This window comes from Crotalus tigris, unplaced genomic scaffold (assembly GCF_016545835.1).
Source record: "Crotalus tigris isolate CLP2741 ecotype Arizona unplaced genomic scaffold, ASM1654583v1 scf7180000017723.350638, whole genome shotgun sequence".
NCBI classification, from domain to species: domain Eukaryota; kingdom Metazoa; phylum Chordata; class Lepidosauria; order Squamata; family Viperidae; genus Crotalus; species Crotalus tigris.
This window is the reverse complement of record NW_024096592.1, coordinates 165,067-181,065: the sequence shown is the minus strand read 5'-3', so window position 1 is coordinate 181,065 and position 15,999 is coordinate 165,067. Positions and strand designations below refer to the sequence as shown.

The window sequence follows — 15,999 nt, the reverse complement described above, 5'->3', positions numbered from 1 at the left end:
AATAGCAGCACATGACCAAGAAAGAAAGGTTTGCAGGGTTAAGGTCAGAGTTAGGCTACAGTCTTGAAAACTATGTAAGTATACTCCAGCCTTCATTTATAGTGAATACATTAAGAAAGGAGTTCTGTGAGCTGTTCCATCCTTTCTCACAGATTCCATCACAGACAGAAATTTGCTTAAGAGATAAAGCAATACATTAAGAGACAGTGAGAAAGTCATGCATTTAAAAGGTAGATTTAAAACAATCTCTGAAACCAAAATTAGCCTAAATTATTTTTCAGTAGTTTATTGTGGAGACATACAATTCTTTGATAACAAATACACTCAAAGGGGGGACTATATTTCATGCTAAAGGACTGTGCCCATTCCCCTCAACTATCTCCTCCCCAGTTCCATTAATCTTTCCTTTAAGCCCAACCTGAAGAAAACCCAAACAAATGCAAGCTACGAGTTAGCGCATACTCATTTTGGAAACAAAAACTTACATGACCACACAGAACACTCAAGACAGACATCACAGAGGGATGTGCATGAGATATTGGGCGGAGGGAAAAGAAAAGAGGAGGGGACTGGGAGAGAGGATAAGAAAATACGTTGTTTAGTGCTTTTAGCTAGAAACATTACCAGTGGCTGCCATTCCTGAACACAACTGAGAGGCCTGTTCTTCCTCCTCATACCAACACAGTACTCCTATATGCATTATTCCACCCTGCAGAATTTGAGATAGGCAGGCAGGCAGGTAAGTCTCAGAAGATTCCACTCTTAAGATCCTTTAGGCTGGCTTACAATGTTCCAAGTCTTTGCCAAGGCAAGCAACATGGTCCAATATGGTTCAGAAGACTGGCTGGAATAAAGAAGAGGAGTAAAGGGCAGGAAGAGAGACAAAGAGAAAAGCAGAATAGAGTAGAGAAGAGAGATCATGCAACTTCCTCCTCTGCCTCCTCTTCAAACTCGCCTTCTTCAGCAGTAGCATCCTGATACTGCTGGTATTCTGAGACCAGGTCATTCATGTTGCTCTCGGCCTCTGTAAACTCCATCTCATCCATGCCCTCACCCGTATACCAGTGGAGAAAGGCCTTGCGACGGAACATGGCTGTGAATTGCTCTGAGATGCGCTTGAAGAGCTCCTGGATAGCTGTGCTGTTACCAATGAAAGTAGCTGCCATTTTAAGGCCACGGGGTGGGATATCACACACAGCTGTCTTGACATTGTTGGGGATCCATTCCACAAAGTAGCTGCTATTCTTGTTCTGAATGTTCAGCATCTGCTCATCCACTTCCTTCATAGACATCCTGCCTCGGAAGACAGCTGCTACTGTCAGGTAACGCCCATGACGGGGGTCGCAGGCTGCCATCATGTTTTTGGCATCAAACATCTGTTGTGTTAGCTCTGGTACAGTCAAGGCCCGGTACTGCTGGCTGCCACGACTGGTCAGAGGGGCAAAGCCAGGCATGAAGAAATGCAGGCGAGGAAAGGGAACCATGTTCACAGCCAACTTGCGAAGGTCAGCATTGAGTTGGCCAGGAAAGCGGAGGCAGGTTGTTACACCACTCATGGTAGCAGAGACCAAATGGTTGAGGTCTCCATAAGTGGGAGTTGTTAGCTTGAGGGTACGGAAACAGATGTCATAGAGAGCCTCATTGTCAATGCAGTAGGTCTCATCTGTATTCTCCACCAGTTGGTGTACTGAGAGGGTAGCATTATAGGGTTCCACTACTGTGTCTGAAACTTTGGGTGATGGCACCACACTGAAGGTGTTCATGATACGGTCTGGATATTCCTCACGAATCTTGCTGATCATCAGGGTACCCATCCCTGATCCAGTGCCCCCACCTAGAGAGTGGGTAAGCTGAAAACCCTGGAGACAATCACAGCTCTCAGCTTCCTTTCTTACCACATCTAGGACAGAATCAACCAATTCAGCTCCTTCTGTATAGTGGCCTTTGGCCCAGTTGTTTCCAGCACCGCTTTGACCTGAGTAGCAGGAATTGGGGGGGGGGGGGAGGAAGGAAGAGGATAAAAATATTTGGTTTATTGTTTGCCATTTGCAATGAGTTCAATGAATGCTTGCTACAAATTAGTTTTCACTTTTTCTCATTCACTTTTCCCCCCTAAAGGCAAGCTTCCTCAGTTGCTAGGTTACCAGAGGAATCAAATCATTTCCAGATGAGAAAACAGAAGAGTGCTAATGGGATGGACTCAAGCCCTAGCATCCAGCTTCTAAAATTAGTTGGTGGGCATCAAAGAAGATATCCACAAACATTTGGGCTCTGTGTTGCTGACTTCAGTCTTACTGCATCAAAAATGCTTTCCTCATTACGGAACATTACTGATACATCTCTATTGTCAATCAATTCAAATTCTACTTAAGGTGTAATCTTTTGTAGCGTGTGCAGAATGCAAAGTAATGCAGCAATAAAAGAAGGTGTTGCTATCTTATTTTAGCTTCAGGCACACCTTATACATAGAGTGGTTTAAATTAAGAGCTTCTTTGCAGACTTAATGCTGTTGTTGGGACATGGCAATGCACAGCTTGCCTTAATACCTCAATGTTCTTCCTCTTTATCCCAGAGCAAAAGGAAAAAAAAATACTTTGAACATCTACATACCAAAGTGTCAATGCATATAAAAATCTACATAATATTTCGAAACAGTCTGCAAATAGTCTCCTAATAGCTCCAAGGGCAATGAGTTGTGCAAGAGCCTAGCTCATATCTGACATCATAATTACACCACCAGTTAATAGCAATTGTATTTTACTTGAACATCATACAGACATACGTGTGTGATCTTGGTTTGCCCTACTTTTGTTCCATTTGGATTTCAATGTCGCTGGATTGTAGAAACATAGTGACATTGATCATTGCTTGTTAAAGATATACATGTTACCAAGTGATATCCCTATCCCTGATAGGAGTCTACTCTCCTATCAGCCAAGACTTATGGACAGGGCAGAAAGAGAATAGTTGTTTAACACTGGAAAAAATTAAGACTAAGAAACTCATGCACATCTTTGGAATAGTGATAACAATATATATCCTGTTCTCTGAAATAGCAGGTCAAACAAATCTGGTTCAACAACACTGAAATAAGTAATTTCTAAACAGCAGATGTTGAATTTGTAGTTTTGTTTTTGCTGTAAATCATATTTCAGATTTTTAATTAGTTGTAAATTAATAATTAATTAAAACAAAACAGGAGCGTGAAGAAGCATGTTAAGGGAGATAGCTGCAGTATGCAAAATTTATGGTCTAACTTGACTGGAGAATAATTGCAGAGTATCTCAACAGTGATCCTTACCAAAGACAAAGTTATCAGGCCTGAATATCTGTCCAAAAGGTCCAGATCTTACAGAATCCATGGTTCCAGGTTCCAAGTCAACCAAGACAGCTCTAGGCACATATTTGCCACCTGGGTAGAAAAATAACTTTAAGAATCTCCCTGCTGACAATCAGAAACAGTTCAACACATTTAATCTAACATGCTATGTCTGATTAAGATTTGCTTTCAGGGTTACTGTGATTTCATTGTGATAGCAATACAAACATTCTCTCACCAGGGCTAAGGAGAGATACTAACATATTTAGAGAGAAGAAAATGCTTGGATTCATAAAAAGGACTTAGGTGACAACGAATTATAGATTATATACTAAACAAAACTGAAATTGTCAAGTATGCAATAAAGAAGTTAGGTAAGGCCTTGTATCTCCACATTGTACTTTTTGCTCAGCAAACAGCATGTTTCACTTAGGAACCAAAAAGCAATGTTCGTTTTATTTTTTCCATTAAAAAAAGAATATATCAGATATCAGGATAGAGATGGGCAGAAAGGAGATAACATTGAACAGAATGGAGGCAGTGAAGAGAGGTGTCTCTGGCACTCTGAAATGCAGGGAACCTGACCTGAGGCTTCATTGTAGTAGACGTTGATCCTTTCCAGTTGTAAGTCACTATCTCCATGGTAGCTGCCGGTGGGATCAATGCCATGTTCATCGCTGATGACTTCCCAGAACTGTTAAGTCAGGGAAAAGGACAAAGAATTAGTGACAGGACAAATCCTTCTGAAAACCAGACTGGGCTCACTTTAATGTCAAGGTTCTATCGCATATTTGGATAGCTTTTATGTGGGAGTGTAGTGCGACATATCAATTTCTCCAGAGGGGCTGCAATACTGGACTGGGAGGGTACCAGCTGGGTTTTCCACTAAAGGTGCCAAAATCACAAAGCCTTTTTCCATGAGTCTCTAGTGCAGCCTTGCAAAGCAGGCAGATACATTTCTTTACAGCTGATGGCATTTGTCAGTATGCACCTGTTGCATAGGACAGCAATATAACCAAGAGGGGGGGTAGGTTAATTGCAGCATTGCCCCCTACTTCAGATCATTTTGCCAGTCAAACGGCACATATTGGATCTGCTACCAATTATCTCAAGCATTGGCAAGGCAAAGGTATCAATTCCTCTTCACTCAACAAGCTCTCATCTGTCATCCTGACCTCCAAAGGAATTTGTGAAATAGACAGGATTCAGTTCCACCGACATCAACCAGTCATCTGATTCAGTACTACGGCTTTCAAACTTTCTACCTTCAGGGTACAATTTTTGAAAGGTCTAGTAGGTAATCTAAGAGACACCCACACCAGGCCATACTACACTTTGGGCAATAAGAAATTCAGTTTTGACACTCAGCCTATCCCAACTCCCTTATACTCCTAAGGACAGTTTTATCCAAGTACGATGGGGAGGATGTCTCATATGGTCCCAGCAAGGTTTTGGAAGACAGGATTCGGTTGCCTGCCCTTCATTATTTAAGCATCTGCTGCTGCCTGCTGAGGTTAATACACAAACCATGAGAAGCTTTACTGTGCTTCATGATGATCTGTTGCCATAAACTGCAGCTGGAATTCATAATCTTTTGGGAAATGAGAGGGTGATAGCAAATCTCATACAATACTAGTAATCCTCGATTTACAACAGTTCATTTAGTGATTGTTAAAAGTTACAACAGGACTGAAAAAAGTGAGTTATGACCGTTTTTCACACTTACAACCGTTGAAGTAACTCCATGGTCACATGATCAAAATTCAGATGCTTGGCAACTGACTCATATTTATGATGGTTGCAGTGTCCTAGGAACATGCAATCACGTTTTGTGACCTGACAAGTAAAGTCACTGTCAATATCCAGCTCGATAAACCAAATACAACTCCAGGTTCATTCCATCTCCAAAAATCTTACTGTTTATTGAATACACTGCATGGTAATGTTGAAGCAACACCAACATCAATTCATAGACTTAAACAATAATTTTCCCAGCCAACACCCCCCCCCAACGTCTTAAGCAGTCCATATAAACAAGTTCACTTTGTTATGGGAACCGCCTGCTTCAAATCCACATCTGTTATGGTGTCCTTAAAAATGTTTCAGGCTTTCACGGTCTTCAGCCGAATCATAGAAGTTTTGTTTCTCCTTCTCTAACCCACTCAAAAGTAACATCCCCCCCCCCTTACTCTAAAGGCAAATTGAAATGCAGAGGCATATAGCTGCCAAAGTTTCATCCTTGAGTCACTAGGGAAGCCAGATTCACTTACAACCATGTTACCAACTTAACAACGGCCGTGATTCACTTAACAACTGTGGCAAGAAAGGTCATAAAATGGAGCAAAACACATTTAACAAATGTTTCACTTTAACAGAAATTTTGGGCTCAATTGTGGTCATATGTCAAGGACTACCTGTACTATGATCTTAAAAGCAGTTTCTTCATTACAGCCTCCAAATGTTTAAAGAGGGTTCACTATCCTATAGACTAGACTCCAAGGATGTGCCCCACCCACTGCAGGATCTATGCATCAACTTGTGTCTCCTCCTTTTTTGGAGAAATCTAGTGGATAATTGCAAGAATCGGATGTACAGTATGCTCATGGGACTTATTTTCATACCACAGAAGAAGATTGCAACAGGATAATCTTAACTATGTGTAACATAACTTAATCAAAAGTATAAAACCCAATTAAAGTACCTTCCTGTTTAAACCCTAGGAATTCAGCTGTAAGCTAAAGATTAGATCTGATGTATTTAATGATTAATTATTTATGATTCATAATATATTTTTTCCTACATAATATTTTGCATATCTGTATTTGAGGTTCTGGGTCTGATTGGCCAGGAACCCAGTGGCCATCATTTTAGGATACTTCAGTAAATTACTGTAATTTGTTTCAGGTCTCCAACTGTTTCAATTCATATAATAGAGGACTTTTTTTTCTACAAAAGCTTTCTCTTTCCACATCTCCTAGATCAGTGGTTCTCAACCTTTTTAATGCTGCAATCCCCAACCGGTCGTAAGTCGAGGACTAAACCGGTCGTAAGTCGAGGACTAAACCGGTCGTAAGTTGAGGACTTTCCCTGCCCAGGAGCGCTGCACATGCGTGGTGCTGCCTCCTGTGCCGGCCGAGGTGTAGCTGGCAAGCGGCAGAGACGGAGCAGACCGACCACCGGCTGGGCCACCAGCTGGCCTAGCCCAAGGGAGGTAAGGCACCTGCCGGAAAAGGGGAAAAAAATGGCGGACAGCCTTGCTTGGCGACCCCTGTGAAATGGTCGATCGAACCCAAATGGGGTCGCGACCCATAGGTTGAGAACCGCTGTCCTAGATATATGTGTTCTATATTTATAAGTGTCTGTGCTATGTGATATAAAAGCTTTGTAGATGTAGAAATATTTAATTTCACTTCTTTGTATCATAAATGCATTGCCTTTTTCAAATCAGTGGCCCTTGGGAAGGTGAGGAAAACTTGTCTTTTTTGCAAAGCCTTGTTTTAGCCATCTTTTGCACGAGAAGAGAAAGAAAACATTTATTTTCCCTCTTAAGCTTAAGGAAGAATCATTGCTCTGCGGTAATATATCTGTTATTTTGCCAACATTGCTATCTTGAAGTAGGACAGATATAGTCACAATCTGTAGTTCTGGAAAGCCACTGACCAAACTGTTGGCAGTACTGAATTAGGCAAGTCATACGCAAAATGGATGGATCAGAATGAAGATCTGATGGTCCAGCATCTTGTGTCATAATATACTGAGTTAGATGTGTTGGCTTAAGGAAGCCAACAAGTGGAAGATAAACACAACCAAACTACTTTTTTACTCATGGTGGCTTCACACACAGAGCTATAATTTACAAACCACAGTGCTGGGATCACACCGCACTAAGCAAAAGTCAAATAAATCACATTATGACTTAGCAGAAAATATGAACTCAGCCAGTTTAAACAGGAACATAGGAAAACTTCCTTCCACCATTGGCAACCAAGCAAAGGGATCAGTGTAATTCTTGAAATGTTTAAACTTTTAAGTGCTAGTATTTTCCCATTTTTGGCATATTAGCTGGGGATCCTGTCTCCCAGCCAGAGTAATGAATGCTGCTGGGACATAGTATTTAAAGTACTAGTTCTTATTTCGAATTCTTGTGTTAGACCTTAATTCTATCGGATCCTCTATTACAACAGGATTTAAAACAATTTGATCTAAAGTTGTTGTGGTTGTACCTTAAATAGAAAAATTCAGAATACTATTTATGTTAACTGTGCAGAACAGGACTTTTAAAGAACATAAAGCAGCTTGTAATACAGTACTAAATTATGTTGGCAAAGATGGCAAAATTGACTGTTTTAGTTAAAGAGAAGAATCTACATACGGTAGGTTTTTTTTCCCCTACTTGGAAACTGCTTCGGGACTTCGTGCTTGAAACTGAAAAAATGCAACTTTAATTTTAGGTTTTGATGACTAGAATGACTTTGTTGTTGTACAAATGGTTTGAACTGTTTAGAATGTAAAGCCAAAGGTTGAAACTCACTCTTTTTGTATTCTTCCGCAGTAAAGAAAATTCAGAAATCACTACTTATTTTTTCTTCCTCTTTGTACTTCTCTTCTTCCTCTTTGTTGACTTTGGTTTCCATTTGTATTTTATTTTATAATAAACTTTAATGAAATATTAAAACTCATAATACTAAATTATGTTACTTTCATACAGGTAGTCCTTGACTTACAACCAATTGTTTAATGACTGTTCAAAGTTACAACAGCAACGAAAAAAGTGACTTATGACCAGTTTTCACACTTGCGATTGTTGCTGTAGCCCCAGGGTCACATGATTAAACATTCAGGCGCTTGGCAGCTGGCATATATTGAGGACAGTTGCCCTGTCCCGGGGTCATGTGATCACCCTTTGTAACCTTCCCAGCCAGCTTCCAATCAGCAAAGTCAACGGGGGAAGTGGGATTCACTTAATGACCTCATGATTCATATAACTGCCGCAATTTGCTTAATGAACTGTGGCAAAAAGGTCACAAAATGGGGTGACACTCACTATCTCGCTTAGCAACATAAATATGGGACTCAGTTATGGTTGTAAATCGAGGACTACCTGTAACTTGTACAAAACGGAACAGAAGGTGGGCTTATTTGTGTTTCTAGAAATCTATTATACTGAACCCTGGCTTATTTTTGCCAGGAGGATCTGGGAAGCCTTCCATTCAAACATGGCTGCCTTGCAGCCCAGGCAGACTCTACAGCTGGTTCTCCCTACTTTGTGCCTGCTGCCACTCAGCTTTAAATGGAATTCCTGGGCCATACTCGTCTCTCTCACATTCTGCTGCAGCATGAGTGGCAGTTTCTATTTATACCAATCGCCAGGGAAAGCAGGCGGGGCTGGGGAAAGCAAGCAAGCATTTGGAGGGTGAAGACTAAGGAGATGCAGACACGGCCATGTCCCTTAAAGTCACCCCTCCGCACGTACACCACAGGGGAAAAAAACAGCCAGAGCGGTGCAGAGAAGGAAACACTGCAATTATAAACCCAGCACGTGAGCAAATGACAGGCCTTAGCAATCACCTGGATTGCTGAGGAGTTCTCAGTATGGCCCCAATCAGGTGCCAGGGCACTTGCCAGGCTGCAGGGAAAGCTCAGCAGCAAGGACACTGTCCAGCTCAGCAAATCTCCAGTACTCCACTGCCCTTCAGGCTGAGAATTTAACTGTCATTGTTTGTTTTCATTTTTCTCCCCAAATTAGGAAGAGAAATCAGAGATTAGACTCTCCTGGTTGCCAAAGAGGACTCAATAGCAAAATACAAGATTATACAGCTGACAGAGCCTTAAAGTTAAGAGAGACTGTTTATTTTGACCAACAATAACCACTTCTATTTCACAGCTTGTAGGCCAGATTTGATAGCGGTCATCTCCAAGTCAAAGAGAAGGAATCGCTTTTATTATGGCAATAGGAAGACCAGGTTCATTTTAAATTTCAGGTGGAGAGTTCAGATGCTGCCATTGCATGTGGAGAGCACACCAGATCTCATTGCTGTAAATCAGGGGTCTCCAAACTTGGCAACTTTTAAGACTTGTGGACTTCAATTCCCAGAATTCCGCTGCCAGCCCTGCTGGCTAAAGAATTGTGGGAGTTGAAGTCCACAAAGTCTTAAAGTTGCCAAGTTTGGAGACCCCTGCTCCAAAGGCTGAAGCTTCTACTGATACCAGCTTGGTTTTGCAGGCTGCAATGTGAGAGTTGGGGACAAATCCCATCACTAAGAAAGTACATTGAAAATTGTACATAAGCCTTTTAAGTTCCCTGTGAAGGGAATGGGCTGCCCTGTTTTTAAATTAAGTTTTGGAACCTCACAAGATTTAGCCACAAGTTAAGTATCTCTTTTAAGAGAGGGACAGGAAGAAAAGCTGCTCATTCTGTTTAGGGAACCACAGCATATTCTGTGAGAGGCCTTGCAGCAAGATAGCTGTAAAAGAAATACATCAACCACATGCGAGATACTGGGAATGGTAGCCATATGTCAGAAAGTCAAGGATGCCTTCTGAAGCAGTAGCCCAGCTGGTAACTGTCTCTTTTCAGGGAGATACAAGTTAACAGCTTGAGGTTATTCATAGACCATCTAACCCCAGAAACAGCTTGCTGAGCTTTCAAAAAGTAAAATGAGCGGAGCAATGGTGACTCATTCAGACTGCAGGGGAAGGCTCCTACCAGGAAAAGCTCATTTACATAGCTAATAGGCAGCCAGGAAGAAGCACCTCTTTCCCCAATATTTTTGCAAGGAGGAGAAAATTACAATTGGTGAGCTCCCCTTTGGTGCAGTCTTAGGTGGAAGTGCCCAGTTTTACCTGCTCTGTGATAGTTCAGCCTCAGCAGTTAAGGGTTAAGTGATCTCCTAGGAGGACTGGTTTAGTAACAATCCAGTCCCTCCATCAGGGAGGGCAGGAAGGAGAAAGATCAAGGTTCAATTTTCTCATATCTCCATAAATCTATAACATTAATTCTTGATGTGAAGGATTACCTTGCTAACAAGGGTGGAGCACTATTGTGGGGAAGGAGGAAAAGGTGTGCCATGTTTCTGATCAACTTCCCCTTTCCTTAGAACTGGTGGGTTAAGCCAGCAGTTTGTGGATACAAATTAACAAAGAAAGCTCAATTTTCTAAGACAGTTGAGAGCTGGCTGTAACACAGAAATCGCATTGTGGCCAGGAAGAATATATTAGGAGTTGTCAGAATTAAGATCAAAGGTAGCTCTTGAATAATGACTAACTCATTCAGTCACTATTTGCAGTCACAGTGGTGATGAAAATATAACATTACAATCAATCTTCATTTGTGAGCTTTGTAGCTGTGTAAAGCAAAGGAAAACTGAAGTAAGATCATAAGCACAGTCATGGTGTCACTAAGTAACCGTTTCATTTAACAGCTAAATTGCCAGTTCCGACTGTGGTTGCTAAATGAGGACTACTGTATGGTATTCTAAGGCATACCAGGAAAAGTAGATATCAGATGCTTTTGAGCGTTTCTCTCCATACCTTGCCATTAGCTATATTGGCTGGGACACATTCTGGAGGATACCTGGTTGGCTACCTCCGATAAAGAAAATATATTCCAATCCACTGCTAGTTGTGAGAGCTGGGGTTAAGATATCTAGGGCAGCTAGACTATGGGAAGTTCTGAATATAATCTAAGAAGCATCCTAAAAGAAGTGCATGACATTCAGACTTGCTGTGTACCAAAGGAGGAAATATCTTAAATAACTCAGTGTATGTCATGCACCAGCTTTGCATTATGTGGCATCTTACAAATGAGCTGCTGGGTTATAATACTCCTTGTTTAGCCAGATGCAACTCAACAACATATTTGGAGGGGAACAGGTTGGGGAAGATTGCTGGGAAGTTCTTCATAGTCAGCTTTATGCACCAGAATACACAGTTTACCCTATTTCAGGCCAATTTCTTACTGGAGTTAGTTTTTCACAAACTCAATTACAACACACAGGTTACAATAATCTTAAGTGCAACGAAGTCAGTCAGGATAATACCGAGCTGGCTGGATTTGCGCCAAAAGCTCGGTGCAAACGTGCCTCTTGACAGATTTCGGGAAATGCTTCCCGGGACCGATACTCGGTCATTCAAAAACCACTAGAGGATCAATTCGCGCCCGGCAGAAACCAGAAGGATGGATGCGTTGCCCCCACCGTTTTTGCTGGGATTTCTTCAGACGAGAGGTGGAAGCCATGTTGGCGGCGCATTGCAGAAAGATCCGTCCACTCCCGCCATAGGTTCCCGGTTAGAAAATGCGACACAAAGCAAAAAGGGCTCCTGACAAAGGTTTTGAGCCCCCAAGCCACTCTTCTCCGCTCTATCAATGCCGCGCTTTCTCGCCCTTTCCCAATCTCCCCACTCTACGTTCCAGGCACATTCCAGTAGGGAGCCATTATGGACAGGCATTCCCGAGGAGGACAGGAAGAGAGATCAGAGCAGCGAAATTTCCCGCTCAGCTCCCCCACCCCCTCAAGCAAATTTCGATCGCATTGCTCTTGATCCCCCCCCCCCACGCGCTTCGATCCCGAGCGGAATGGTTCTATTAAGCTCCTGGAGGTCACGTTAACCCCATTCCCTTCCTTTGTCTCTCCGATCGCAACCTGCCCGAGAACCAATTCGGGGAAGAATCCCTCCACCAGCCGCGTTTTTCCCTCTAACCTTGGCCCCGATCTGGTTGCCGCACTGGCCGGCTTGCAGGTGCACGATCTCCCTCATGGTTTTGCTGTCGGTTGCTTTTAGCTGCGCGTAAGCTCTACTTTCGACTTTCCACGTCTCTCTCCGACTTCAGCCCGTTCCGGTAATGCGCCTTAAATGGGGCTCCGCCGGGAAGGGGAGGGCTATTCTTGCAGCGACTGCGCATGGGCTGCAGTTGACTGGCAATGCCAATGCCACCACTCTTTCTCGCCGCTTTGCCAGGCGGTAGCAGATGATACCACTCTAATGGCAGAAAGTGAAGAGGAACTAAAGAGCCTCTTGATGCGGGTGAAGAAGGAGAGTGCAAAAGTTGGCTTGAAACTCAACATTAAGAAAACCAAAATCATGGCATCCGGCCCTCTCAATTCCTGGCAAATAGATGGGGAAGAAATGGAGGTAGTGACAGATTTTATTTTTCTGGGTTCCAAGATCACCTCAGATGGGGACTGCAGCCAAAAAATTAAAAGACGCTTGCTCCTGGGGAGGAAAGCTATGGCAAATCTAGACAGCATTCTAAAAAGCAGAGACATCACCCTGCCAACAAAAGTACGTATAGTCCAGGCCATGGTTTTCCCAGTTGCAATGTATGGCTGTGAAAGTTGGACCATAAGAAAGGCTGAGCGCAAAAGAATTGAGGCCTTTAAACTATGGTGCTGGAGAAGACTCCTGCGAGTCCCTTGGACTGCAAGGCGTTCAAACCGGTCAGTCCTAGAAGAGATCAACCCCGACTGCTCTTTAGAAGGCCAGATCCTGAAGTTGAAACTCAAGTACTTTGGCCACCTAATGAGAAGGAAGGATTCACTGGAGAAGAGCCTAATGCTGGGAAAGATTGAGGGCAATAGAAGAAGGGGACGACAGAGAATGAGATGGCTGGATGGAGTCACTGAAGCAGTAGGTGTGAATTTAAATGGACTCCAGAAGATGGTAGAGGACAGGAAGACCTGGAAGAATGTTGTCCATGGGGTCGCGATGGGTCGGACACGACTTCACAATTAACAACAACAACAAAGCGCGCTGTACGTGCGTCTAGCACGTCTCTTTAGGAGCCGAAATGTTTCCCACCTGCCCTGTCGATGTTCAGGCGCTCTTCTGTCAATTCCTAGATGAGAAATACCCGACGCCTTTGGGGCAGCTCCGAAGACAATCTCTTCGGTTCGGATCGGGGTGAATGGATAGGCGTACTTAGTGAGGCGCTTATTTTACTTGCCTGCGCGTGTTAACTGCTGCTCCTGCAGTGGGATATTTAGTTTGGATCCGAGGATAAAACAGTTTCGGAGGCGATGAAAAACCAAGGGACATCTCTTGCTACAAAATGAATAAAACTTAAGTAGACGTTTAGCTCCGAGGACGGGATCTAGTTCAGTTTTGAGGAGATGGAGAAGATGCTTGTGTTTGTCTGTTTGCCTTCGTTTATTTATTTGTAATTTATTTGTCGTAGGTGGGAGAAAATGTGTACCTGGATGCAAGGTATAATATAGGTCACTGGAGTGTCACCAGCCTTAAGGAAAATCAGTATTCTATCCACTTTTGAAAGAACCCTTCCTTGGATTTACATATTTATATATGTTGAAAGAAAAATCTTCATCAGGGTCCAGTCCAAGCTGGAAATAAGCAAAATGGAGACTGATTTAGAAAGAAGGTTGTAGTTTATTGAAGAGGAGAGCCAGACAGAAAGGTGGCTCTGGGAAAGCTGATCACATGTTGTAGGGAGTGGTGCGTTTTTATACCTTCTTGGGCTTTTGTTTGGAGTTGTTCCTGTGGCATGAACTTTGACCTGAGTCTGAGTGTGCCTTTCTGGTATTCTGATGGTGGTGGGTTAATCTTATTATGTCCCAAAGGTCATATCCTGCTTCCCTGGGGCTGTGGCTGATGACTGTTGGATTTTTTGGTGTGAGGGATTGTATATTCTAGGGATCTTTGTCTTTCTAATCCAAGCTTCCTGGCTCCAATCTTTCTGACAAGATTATCACATCTGCATTTCTGCAGACCTGGTTTCTGTTTGGGACAGAGAGACTTGTGGGGGGGGGGGTTGGTTTCTGCCTTTAAGATCCTTTGGGGAAATATATTCTGTCTTTTTAATATTTCCCAAAATATTTCTTTCTCTGGATTCTTCCCACATATGTATGTATAACCTTATTATGTATTTATATGTATATGGTCCAAGTTGCAGTAAACTATTTTGGGCAATGTTTGAAAGACTGGTATCTATACAGGCTGGAGCACACTGCTAGCAAACAAAATAAGTGGATCCCAAATCTTAGAGGTCCCCGATTATCTTGATTCATTTCATTTTGAATTCACTCCAGTCAAGTGTAGCTGGCTCTATTGCAGTGTTTCTCAGCCTTGGCCACTTGAAGACCTGGGGACTTCAACAATTCCCAGAATTCCTCTGCCAGACCAGCTCTGCCTGAGACCGTGCTGGTTGGGGAATTCTGGGAGTTCAAGTGGCCAAAGCTGAGAAACCCTGCTCTATTGGTTAACCTTCTTCAGAAGAGGGACAAGAGGACCACAAATCCCCTGTATCTGGTAGACTTTTCAGCAGCTTTTGATACTGCTGATCACAATATTTTAGATTGCTTTGTGCATTTGGAAAAGGGGTTTTATTTTTAGTTACTGAGAAAATTACAGAGAATTACTTCATTTGGCTGTGTCTCTAAGCCCTGGTCCCTGAGCTTTGGAATCCACAATATTAACATCTTTACAAAACTAGTAGGAATTTGGGCAATGAGACAACCTTAATATGTGGTTGACATTCAGGTCTGTTTTCAATAATATCACAAACAGGATGTTTTAAATCAGCACTTGGATGTAGTGATGTATTAAAGGCCAGTATATCAAGGTTGTCTCACTTCACAAGACAGAGGCTATAGGGCCAGGTCATTTCCAAGTACAGAAATTAGGGGACATGACCATTCAGACTGATTTCATTCCCTAAGTTTTGGATGGCCCTAAAGTCATTTATCGTTTAAGATCCATGTGACTTCTCTAGCCAGAAGTGTCCATTATTATGGTTCTGAAACGGTGCACTGAAAGCACTGCAGCAAAATCACAGTGGTGCTAGAGAAGCAGAACTGTTAGGTATTCTTAAGAGTGCTGTGAATTGAGAATGTTTGGGAACTCCTGGCCTATTACCATTTTTCAGCTGGTATTCCCATTACAGAACACCCTTTTCTGAATTGTGATAACCCTATTATTATATCATCCAGAGTTTAATAGCCTCATCTTGGATTTATCAAGGTTCTCTGTGTGAATCTATCTTTTTGTTTGTTTGGAATCTCTCACAATTTTGAGGATTTTTTTTTTAAAAGAAACTGGAATTATTAGAGGAGTGCAAGAAAAAGGAACAGTCTGGTTCTCCCATTGTTCCCAGATCTGTTCATCTGTCCAGAAAGAGCTATTTAGAACATAGAAAAATAGAATTGGAAGGGACCTTGGAGGTCTTCTAGTCCAACCTCCTGCTTGAACAGGAGACCCTATATCATTTCAGACAAGTGGTTGTCCAACCTCTATTTGAAAGTCTTCAGTGATGGAGCGCTCACAACTTCTGAAGGCAAGCTGCTCCATTGGTTGATTGCTCTCCTTAGTTCCAGGTTGCTTCTCTCGATTAGTTTCCAACCATTGTTTCTTGTCTTGCCTTTTGGTTCTTTGGACAATAGTTTGACCCCCTTGTCTTTGTAGGAGCCCCTCAAATATTGGAACAATGCTATCATGTCTCCACCCAATCCTTATTTTCATTAGACTAGACATATCCAATTCCTGTAACTGTTGTTCATACGTTTTAGCCTCCAGCCCCCTATTCATTTTTGTTCCTCTTCTCTGCACTCTTTCCAGAGTCTCAACATCTTTTTTACATCGTGGTGACCAAAACTGGACTCAGTATTCCAAGTGTGATCTTACTAAGGCTTTGTAAAGTGGTACTAGAATTTAATGTGCTCTTGATTCTA

The 15,999-nt window shown here is 42.4% G+C and overlaps 1 protein-coding gene across 1 annotated transcript; it reads right to left on the bottom strand.

Annotated features, from left to right (window-relative positions):
- Positions 1–260: 260 nt before the first annotated feature.
- Positions 261–12,178, bottom strand: LOC120306175 (tubulin beta-4B chain-like). Its single transcript, XM_039338884.1, has 4 exons — positions 12,020–12,178; positions 3,905–4,013; positions 3,302–3,412; positions 261–1,975 (listed from the first exon to the last, which is right to left on the bottom strand). The coding sequence occupies exons 1-4, from the start codon at positions 12,074–12,076 to the stop codon at positions 918–920; spliced, it is 1,335 nt and encodes a 444-aa protein (XP_039194818.1). The 5' UTR covers positions 12,077–12,178; the 3' UTR covers positions 261–917.
- Between the last annotated feature and the right edge of the window lie 3,821 nt (positions 12,179–15,999).